Genomic DNA, 11,220 nt, shown 5'->3' with positions numbered 1-11,220 from the left:
GCCTCGGCGTTGCTGTCACCCCGACGCCATCCCCACACCTGCTGTCAGCCCAAGGCCATCACCCTGATCCGGGCCTGCCGTAGGAATAACTCAAAAACGGCTGTGATGGGAGTGTTCATGCTAAATATTTCTTGTACTGTGGCTGTACAGATGTCCCTAATTCATGTTGGTCATAAACAGCTGGTGTAGAGCACAGCTGCTTTTGCAGAGCAACCGTCGCCGTCCTGCCATCCGCTTGTGCACACATCTTCATAAAAAAGTCATGTCCCCTGTTCCGTGACATTGCTAAAAGAGACTGCCACTGCCCAACTAACACACATAAACTTGAAGTCACTTAATGTTTAGTACCAATTAGAAATAGCTAATGATTTGTTAAATAAAAATAAATAATAAAACGAAGAAAAACAAAAGAAATAAAAAGCTAACAGTGAAATAACTAAGTAATTTTGCATGAAGGAGGAAACTATTCGAAAGTACTTTTGCAAGGAAAACATACGTGACATTAATGTTTGTACACCGCACTACAGCTTCTGGAATAAATAGGAGTTGCATTTATTTTACAACAGTGACACTCCACTCTGTCAAGTTACTCAACATGTTCCACACTCAGGCAGTAATATTTGCCTGTTCCTCCAGTATCCATTCTCTGTTAGTATTATAGCAGATTTTGATTGCATTAAATAACAGACTTTACACAGGTTGTTAAATGCCAACAAATATTATGCTCTCTGGAGTTTGTTATTTCTTCCCGTGTCTTCATGAATGCAGATCCCTCAGTCCTTTGCTCACTGTGATTATTATTAATCTTGCTGTCCTGTACAGCCTTATATTTATTCAGAAAGAGTCAGAAACCCCAGATCAAATGTGTAAGGTGCCCTACAGTGACCTCTGAAGTGCAGTCTTTATCTCTAAAGCCCAATTTGTTACAATGCTGTTTTTCATTTCCAAGCTTTTCTGTGCACAGTCTTTATATTGTGTGTGCAAATAATGCTTGTAAGCCACTTTGTGCATAGATCACAATTTGATGTGGATGATAGTATGCTGGCTATGAAAGCAACAAGTCTCATTTTAATTACTGCTTTTGAAACTTGATTCTGCCTTCCAAAATCTAAGCACAAGTGAATAGCCCTTAGCTGATTTTTGCTTCACTTAACTTCTCTATTAGAAATTATATGCAATCATCATAATATTTCACAATTATTGCAATTTATGATGTAATTTACACACCTAGAAAGCCCTACAAAAGTAAGTAACTCAAGTCAGTAAGAATGTGAATGGCAGGACTCCTAATATTTGGTATTAGATAGCTGTAAGTGAATATATTTTATGGTGGGAAGTAAAACATAAGGATGCTGCCTTATGGTTATAGTTATTGTAAACATTCTCATCTTTCCCGTCTATAAAATAAAATAAAATAAAATAACCGTAAAGTGCTCTGGAAGGCTAAATAACCGAGAAGGACAGAGTTGGACTGAGAAACGTGCTCCCATTTTTTCCCCTTTTTAAATATAGCAATAAGAAAAAAAATCAGAAAAGTCACTTGTCTTTAATACCTGTCAAAACTTCATAATAATTATGTTATCAGTTTGCAGAGTTTGCTCAAAGTGTGGCTTTGGAGCAACCTACTAAATTAACTATCGTGTTCTGTTTAACTACTAATGGTTTTATTTATTTCCCATATACTGCATGCAAATACTAAAAGCATCTGTGAATAGCAACGTATGTACCAACCATCTAAGACTCATAACAGTACTGTCAAATCCATGCATTTCAAAATCATGAGCCACTCCCCAGTTAAAACACCTAAGAAGTTAAGTCTTAAGTTGTTAAAATAACTTTATAGACAGGGGTGAATTGCTTTTGAAGCATTCAGTGGTGATATTTTCAAACTTTTCTATAACCATAATAGGCAGCAAATTTTAAGTGAAAGATGAGGTTTCCCAACAGCAATCCGATTTTAAGCAGTGAGGGCTTTAACTGAAAGGAAACCTATCACCTATCACTCAGGAAGAGATCTGTGATAAAACTGCAAGCTGGTAATACCACAGTACAGCCCGTTTCCTCTAGCTCCAATTCAAGTAAGTATTCATGATTAAACAGGGATTACTGAAGCAAATAAATCCTATAGGGCTGGGCTGAAAAACACTTCTTACTCTTCAGGGTTTTGCTGTACATAACTACCTTCCCTGTTTTCTTCTGTGAAAATATCTTGTACTTCTGAGCTTGTTATTTCCGTATGTGAAGATGATTCATCTTCTGGCTTCCCTTTGCCCTCACCAGGCTCAACACCTCCTGTGACTTGTATGGCACTAACCTCTCCCTGATCCACCACCAAAGAAACCGGCACATCTATCAGTCCCGTTCTTGGCTTTTCTGTATTCAAAATAGGCACTTGTGCTGTGTCTGGATTTTCAGCAGGATTATGAAAAAAGCTCTCAGTCCCTACCTCCACTGGGACAGCATGACTATCCTCTGCTCCTCCTCCATTCCTATCTAATCTTTTGTCTTCAGATACATTTTCAGTGTGTTCTTCTGGCTGCAATCTGTCACTGTCACAGTCTTCCGCACCTGTGTACCAAACACTTTGCTTCATCTCAACTTCTGATTTTACCACTTGAGGTGTATCTGAGATTTCCACCAGCCATTCTACTTGTGCCGTACTGCAGCCCGCCTTGGACACATTCACTAAATTCTTACCACCTGTCCCCAAACTAGATGAAGGTGGTCGGTCCTCCTTGAACTCCGTGCTTTCCGCTGCATCTTTATTCATCATCATCTGTCTTACTTCTGTTTCTGCCGCAGCTATTTTGCTTATCTCATTCCCTTCATGCTCTTGCAACTTTAAAATCTCACCTTCACAAATCTCTTTTATATTCTCAGGTGGAGTATCTGCTGGTAATTCAACTACTGCCATCAGCAAATTCCTTATCTCATTCACATCATCAGGGGATTTACAACTCTTTTCTTCTGACTTGCTTTCTTTCTCAGAATCCTCCCCAAAACCTCCTTTCCCTGTGTTTTCATCCTGACAAGTAACCCTCATGTCAATACTCACTCCTGTGCCTTTATTTTCTTTTTTACTTTCCTCTTCAAGCCCTGTTCCTACTGCATTTTCACTCTGTGATAATTCTTCTGTAATCCCTTTTTCTACCTTGATTTTCATTTCGTCATTTCCTAAAATCTCTGCTTCTACTACATTATCATGTGGGGAAGTCAGCTTGATCTCAACAACTTCTTCCTGTACTTTGCTTTCTTTTTCAGTGCCACCATCAAACGCTGCATCCGTTGCTGTTTTGTTCTCAGAAGTTGCCTTCTCCTCTACTGCTTCTTCATGTACCTTAAGTTCTTTTTCAGGGCTGATTCCAAAATCTCTGAATGCATTTTCAGTCTCCAAAGCTACTTTTTCCTCCACAACTTCTTGTTTTGTAGTAAGCTCTGTCTTAGTGTCCCCTACGAAGTCTTTTTTCACCATGTCTTCCTTCTCCAAAGCAATATTTTCCTCTGGAACTTTTTGTTTCATAACGGTAGCTGCAAGGGACTCCTGTTTCTCACTGATATCTGTAATGATCACTTCTTCATTTTTGCTTGCCTGATTACCAGCCATATTAACAGAAATGACTGCCTCTTTGTCTGATGGTTTGCTATCATCGTGATCCTTCTCCCAGGAAATCTTTTCAGTCACAATGAGCGTCTCCTCACTTTGAGTGTCAGTATCTGACATCTCTACTCTGGCAGTGGAAGGCTTCTTAGCAGGAGTGGTTTGTGCTGATCCCGAAGGGGTCTTCAGGTCAGTTAAACTGGACACACTTTCACAGGGCAAGTTCAAGTTATCTTCAAAGAGGTTGTGCTTCTTCAGAATGGCAGCTTCTTTTATCACTAAATAAAACAGAAAACGGTTTGGAAAGACTGACAGAAGTACACCAAAGAAGGTACACTATTTCCCCGAGTTTCTAATGTCATATATATTGATATTACAAACAATAGTAATTTTCATTTTCAACTTGTTTTCAGTTTATCTTTATTGGGGAGGGGGGAGAATTTTCTCTCTTTTCATTAATGGAACTTCAGTATTAACCTAAACTTGTAATTGCAGTAACACAAAAGTACCAGAGGGCCTGCAGTGCACAAAGGTAATGTTTAAATGCAGAAGTGATTACACTGGATACATGAACAAATGTGTGCTTATTACATTAATTATTATACTGATATTTTGGAACAGTTGTGCCACAAAAGGCCACTGGGTAACACAGAAGCTTGTCTTTATCTAGCATGTAGATAGGCAGACAGATCCAGAGAGATACAAATATTTTATGTATCTTTATATACCATCTGGCATGGTTTCATTTTCTGGCACACAAGCAGAGACATCTGCCCGGTGTACTGCATTTGCATCAAGAATGTATGGGAAACTGCACCTGGCAGTATATTTCATTTGGGGAAATTCATTTTCACTGCCATTAGATGTCACCAGGCCTTTACAAATAAGAGCATAATTTCACTCCTGGGCCCAGGAAATCAAGATAAAATGAAGGTTACATTTTGTCAGAAATATGCTGATGCCACGCTGTAATTTTGACTTTCCCAAGCTTAGTGATGTCACTACATGAATTTAAATTTTAGGGCTTGCCACACATCTTCAGTGAGCTGAATCCAAACAGTAGCACTGTAATTCTTTGGCAAAGCTGGGACCTGGCTCAGAGACTGCCAGGACCAATAGCTCACCACCAGCCAATGGCCAAAATGCTATTACTGTCACTTCTAGAGTATCCTCACCTTTCAGGGTTTCTTCAAGCAGTGTCTGATATAAAATCTCTTCATACACATTCTCTACTTGGATCACGCTAGTGTAATCAGCAAAAATGAACTGCTCATATTTCTGCAGCTCCTGTGCAGACACAGAAGAAAGGAACAGATGCATAAAAACACAGCAATTTCAGAGATTTTTGAATGTCCTACTTCAGTAGAGCATCTGCATCTACCAGGTCATGCAATGCTTCTTTTGAACTATGAGTAAATGAAGTATATATTTTCACAATTCATTATGCACTTACCAAACACTGTTCTTACACTACAATTACATTTAGAAGCACTATAGATCACTGTCATCTGCACTGTAATAAACAATTCTGAAATAAAGAGTTGGTGAGGAAATGCCTCACTCACTGTTTGTCCAAGGAGGCAAATCCACAGTGAGCATGGGAGATCCAGGGTTTGGTTTTGTTTTTTTTAATAGGTGTGTAACATATTCAGCTTACTGAATTATATGTAGTAGGCTATATCTATGCAATAAGTGAGTCATGATCACTAGGAAGCAGCTTGGTGGTCCATAAAAAGAAAACAAAGTGACTGCTGCCCATTTCTAAAAGGGATACCTACAGACTAACATCTGGTGGATTTAAGTCTTTAATGTCAAGTGTTTAAGGCCAGGTTGGGTGGGGCTTTAAGAAACCTGGTCCAGTGAAAGGTGTCCTTGCCTCTCACTTCTGCATAGGTACAAATTCAAAAGTTTTCTGGGATGTTTGCACCACCACTGCTTCCTCTGGCCCTGTATGGCAGACACTAGATAGGACTCCACACTCTATATTTAAGGGGATGAAATAGTTTTGTTTCCTTGCTCACCCCTGTGCATGAACACCATGTCTTGAAGGCACTACTGACACACAGCAAAGAGTTACTACAACTGTTACTCTGGGGATATGGTAGTATGTAGAATGACGTAGAGAGGAGAGTGATTTTAAATACATTTTTCAAAGTCCTGAGTTCGAATGATCTGTACTCAAAGATTTACAAGCATAACTTGAATAAACGCTTGGTTTTACACTTGCTTTTTAAACCAAAACAAGCTAGAGAGACTCAGCAAGAGCCTCAGGGAACTGATGAACATCAGGGAAACAAAAGGGCAGGGATGGGTTAGGGTAGTCATCTTCCATCAGCTACAATGAAAATGCAAGTGAATGTGCGTGGTCTGCAAGAAAAGAAAGGACTAATTAATTTGAGGCAAGGTGAACAGCATTCCAGCTGGCCCCTCATGCGCCACACTGATAACATCTGCAGCTGGTGTTTGCAGAGTACTACCCTACCAGAATGATTAAGGACAACAGAGACAGTCCCTGTATGTTTGTTTCCTGACTGCTGACACAATTGCTTCAATTTAAAATCACTGAATACCAGCCCATGGCCCGTCTGCTTGTTGCTCCTGCTGCCCAAACAAGCTCTTGGCTTTGAAGGAGGTTGTGAGCAGAGGCTGTGTACAGTCACAGTGGTGCCTCTGGGTGCTGCCCTCTCCAAATGATCAAATTTCAGCTTGCAGCAGGGATGCCGAACACAGGGACAAACTCAGAACCTAAACTGGCAACTGTCATATAGAGAGAGGAGTTCAGTTTGAGGGGACTTCAGATCACTAGGGAAGAAGCAAAATGGGGATGGGCAATGGTCTGCAGCTATCTCTGAGGAAGCAAGCTGTATATGCAGCTTCCATGTGTCCCAAAATCTTAAATCCATTCCACATCTTGTACCATGCTACTACATCAATCCACAAATTGGCAAATATAAACATATTTTGTCCAAATAGGCATGAGAGAAAACAGCTTTACACAGTTTAAGATTTATAGTCAAGGTGTTAATCCTTTCTTGCCTTTTACTACTGTTGTTTTGTGTTTCTTGTTTTACTCACAGAGCAGTAATGTAACCTACTGGTTTGCATGTTGAAGCCAGTGTCTTCTGCATTGTGGGCAAAGTAATCTGTACTAGTGCTTCTTGAAATATCTTCTTCCGGATAGTGCTGCTGTCATAATCATATTGCTGTTAAAGACAGACAAGAAGAGAAGCAAGTCCACACATGTTTGGCGTTATTAATCATTCACAGGAGGAACTGGCTCTTGTTAACCTGTAACTGGTGACAGGGAAATACCAAGGGATACTGTATAATTGGTACATTCAGGGGTTTCAATTCCAGTGCAGCTTTTGGAAAAATACTCTGAGATCAGAGAGATTTCTGGTATCTCTTTCTCTCTCTCTCTTTTTTTTTTTTTTTTTTTTTTGTCTGAGCTAGAAACAGCCTCATGCTTGCTCTCTCCAGGTATTTTAGCACTGATGGGAAATGAATTCTAGGGGCAGGCTGATTGTAAACTAATATAAAATTATTTACTCAGATCCACAGCATCATTTCCAGTTGATTTAATAGTAATTAAAATGACTGCACATGTAAATACTCTTATAATTGTTTGCCCAGAACTTGGTTTTACCCCCAAAATGAGCAGCTTTGCTAAGTGCCACCAAATCAGCATTTCCCACCAGACAGTAAGAGGTATCTTCTTTCAAATACTCAGGTAAATTCACGTAAGAGATGCTCTCTTTAGGTTTCTTAAAAGGCAGAACACAAGATCTTACTGCACAAAAGCTTAGCATTTACCTTCAGTACTCTCAGTTTGACTTTTTCAATGGTTGTTGCAACTTTCGCTGAGTCTGCTTGGTGACTTGGAGAGAACAACTGCTCAAAAGTATAAACTGCATTTTCCATCAGCTAAGAATAATAATAAAAAATATATTTTAAAGACAACTAGCACAAAATGTCTACATACATAAAGAAACCTGATAAATGTAACCATTAACTTAAATTGTATTTCTGAGAGGTGAAACAGAGAAAGAATAATCAAAAAATCAAAATCAATACATATTTTCAAGTGCTTCAAATGATCATGGAAGGGGAAGAAAAGCCTTGCCCAGTTTAGATTGCAACACTCAGCTTTGTAATTGGAAAACAAAAAGAATAATCTCTTACATTAATGCAAGAGCACAGGAAAATGGAACTACCTCAACTTCTACCTTGAGCATAAAGCAGGATCAATACCAGAAAGTCTGCTAAAAAGTTGTATTCACAAACTTATTCAGAATAGGTTCAGTTATATTGTCCCAAAATTGTGTTTCTCTTGTTACTCTCTATTTTAGTACTCTAAAGGCTAACATGCATAGAAATGTTTCAGTAAATAAAGAAATTAAGCCTTAGTATCTTTAATCATAGCTTTCCTGTACAGATTAGTACTGGATAGTACAAATTGTACTATCAAATTGTACTATCCAGTACAGGAACAATGTATAGTTAAGTTTGAGACTAATTCCAAGATGAATGACTCACTTTTTATTTGTGTTATTATTTGGAGCAAATCATAAACTGGCATCGCTTTGCTGAAGACACTGGAGCTGGTTTATTTACACTAGTTGAATGTTTCTCTCCTAAATTCCCTAAACTTGACCACTAGAGGATGCCAAGCTCCCAAGCCTGTAACTGTGCACTGAAAGAAGGAATACTCCACCTAAGTTAGACTTAAGCTGAATGATTCTTTTATATTAAAAATACATGAGCACAGACATGTGTGACCTTACTTGTTGATAAAATAAATGTCCATGTGAAAATGTCACAAAGTAAAGCTACTTATTATTTTTATGAGAAAAATAATAGCCTCTTTTAAAGAGAAACAATAACAGCACTTTCAGAGTAACTTCTGCTCAGGTTTAGCTTATTTATTTCTTGTTTAACTTATTTATTGTGAATTTTGTTTCCTTACATTAAAAAAAAAACAACTTGGTTTGTACAGGATGTATTTTCTGTCTAATTCTTTGTCTTGATTCATGGTCTTCACTTACTGAAAGACATTTTATTTGAGCAGCATTTTGGAATGGTTTCCTTGAAAGACTGAGACATGAAATCAGGATTTTATTTCTGATTAAATCGTTGGCTGCTGATCATTGCTGTAATTAGAAAAACTGCTTTTAGGAAAATCCTATCCAAACACTGTGCTAGAAACTTACTTTCCATGTTCATAATTCCCACTTCACGGGAGGGAACCAGTTCCATTTCACAAGATGACCTCCATTTCACAAAATGACCAACTAGATTACTTAATTTCTCAGCTATGGATTGTAATCACAGGATTCAACATATTGTTAAAAGGCCAAATCTGCCCTGCATTCTGGCAATGGAAAGTCTATTGGCCAGGTCTTAATAGATTTCTGGTCAGGGATCCAGAAGAAATAAAAGCAAAGCAAAATTACAGCTTATACCAATACACACTGGAGGGGAAAAAAAGGCAACATTCCTTTATCATCTCAAATGATGAAATGATTTCACTTCAGCTATTCCCATGAGAAGTGAAATTGGTTAAAATAGCTTCATCCTGAGACATCATTTGTGTCAAAGAAATTGGCAATTTTTAACATTAATTGCCTTATTTTATATTCATGAAAAAATAAACTATCAAGAAGGAGAAGGAGACACTCTATTTTGTTAAAATTATTCAGGACTCTTCCTGAAAAATAAACGCTTGAGAATGAAAATCAGGTGGATTTTAGCTACCCTGTTGGCATAAGCGCAACCTTCCCGGGTGCTAAGACACCAAGAATTCAGAATGTCAAGGTTCATGGGAAGTGTTGATCCATCCAAAATTCTTGTAATTTACTGAAAGACTCTCACGCATGCAATGTCACAAATATGAATGTGAAAATGAGCTTCTAGCTGCAATTCTCTTATTTTTTTTTTTTAATCTACGTTTTGCTTGGTATATATCTGGAGCCTCTTGCACAGCTCTTTATCAAGATTACTTTGAAGCAGCTTAGAAGAACAAACCTAACCTGTTCTCTCAAGAGGAAAAACTGGATTTTACAGTACCTCTTGCATGAAGTTCTGTGTCCTCTGAACCACAAAGTCAATGTGGTAGACCTTGAAGCGACTCTTGAGGTCTTGAAGGAGCTCCTGGAGGAGGTTCACTTTGAGATAGCAAGGCTCCATCTTCACAGAACTGAATGGCAGGTTCATCAGCTGATCCACGTTCTGCATTCCAGTGGAGGAAAAACAGGCTTTGAGAAAAAGCAGCTGGAAACCAATTTTAAGTAGAGAATATACGAGTGGCCCTAAAACAAATTCTGATTATCTACACTCTAGTTGCACAACTTCCACAAGACTTTCTAGACCACGAACAAAGCAGTAATATACCACCACTTTGGGAAGCAAGTACTGCTGTCACTCAAGTTCTAGGTAGAAAAGTGCTAATGTAAAAGGCTCCAGTTATATTTTTGTCTTACCTCCTTTAGCTTTGTGATATCTTTTGTCTTCTGGAAGTTCTGGATGATTTCATTAACTTCTTTATCAAAAAGTGAACGAACTTCAGTGAATCCAGAACTCACAGGACCCATAAGCTCCTCCAATATGGATGTGAGAAATGGCTGGATATTTTCTGTGCAGCATTTCTGAGCAGGCTCAGAAACAGTGGCTGGAGCATAAGACAAAACAGTGGATGCATTTTAGGCGACTAAGATATACAGTGAAAAATGTAATCTGAACTGATATACTTTGCAATGGATTAAATGTCCCCATATTTTTTTCTTGAGTCACACCTTCTCAGAGATGACATGGGTGATGAAAGGAGAGTTTATAGTTTTTCAAGTGGCAATGAAACATCTTTTCCTATGCCCCACCTAAGCAAACTAGCAGCATGGGAACACTGTGAGAGGAGAGGAAAGGGAAGCTGTAAGTATTGGTAAATACTGGGGAGTTTGCACAAAGCTTGGTCATGGTGCTTGTATAGGATTTATCTGACCTTGGTACTCCACAGTTCACTGAAAGCATCCTAGGCTGTTATCTGAGAATATCAATGTAACATCCGGAGATTTATCAAAACAGCTCCTAAGTGATCAGCTATTTATTTATTTGTTAACTTAAGCAACATCAATTGATGTTTGCCTACTTCTAACACTAATTTTTACATTGATGGCAAATATATATTTTTTCATATTAGTTTGACATCATTTAAAAAGCTCTTTGTTTTAATCATGCTTTGGTATCCTATGAACTTGTCACTTAACCAGAACCTATTTGTGTGAAGCATTTCTTGACATAAGGTCAAAACCACCACACTTTAAATTATGCTCATGTAATCTATACCTTCATTTCACAAAGCTGTCCAAGCAAAAATTAAAGCAGAATACGCAGCTCTAATCAGGATACTCATAACCTGCCAGCTCTAGCTCCAACTTGAGAAGACTTTGTATTTTCACAGATGCAGCTGCCCCAGGTGTCAGTTCCCATCAAGGGTAGCAGGGGCTCAAAGCATTTGTTTTCTGAAAATGAGCATCTCCGGATGGAGTTTCAAAACACATAAGGATTTCAAGACAAAGACATCTGGTAATTTGAGCAGCACAATGGGAAACATTAAGGATTGCTCCAAA

The 11,220-nt window shown here is 38.4% G+C and overlaps 1 protein-coding gene across 3 annotated transcripts in view; it reads right to left on the bottom strand.

The window, feature by feature from the left end:
• Positions 1-528: 528 nt before the first annotated feature.
• NIBAN1 (niban apoptosis regulator 1) overlaps positions 529-11,220 on the bottom strand; it is a 74,079-nt gene continuing 63,387 nt past the window's right edge. For all 3 annotated transcript variants that reach the window (XM_027463644.3, XM_027463647.1, XM_072041423.1), the window contains 6 exons: positions 10,078-10,265; positions 9,665-9,826; positions 7,412-7,522; positions 6,694-6,801; positions 4,774-4,885; positions 529-3,876 (listed from right to left, as the gene is read on the bottom strand). In XM_027463644.3, the coding sequence (XP_027319445.1) occupies positions 2,150-3,876; positions 4,774-4,885; positions 6,694-6,801; positions 7,412-7,522; positions 9,665-9,826; positions 10,078-10,265 (2,408 nt within the window). In that variant the 3' untranslated portion in view covers positions 529-2,149. The remainder of the gene's footprint in view (positions 3,877-4,773; positions 4,886-6,693; positions 6,802-7,411; positions 7,523-9,664; positions 9,827-10,077; positions 10,266-11,220) is intronic.

Source organism: Anas platyrhynchos, chromosome 8 (genome assembly GCF_047663525.1).
Source record: "Anas platyrhynchos isolate ZD024472 breed Pekin duck chromosome 8, IASCAAS_PekinDuck_T2T, whole genome shotgun sequence".
Lineage (NCBI taxonomy): Eukaryota > Metazoa > Chordata > Aves > Anseriformes > Anatidae > Anas > Anas platyrhynchos.
The sequence above is the reverse complement of the archived record's forward strand: the minus strand, read 5'-3'. Positions and strand labels throughout refer to the sequence as shown.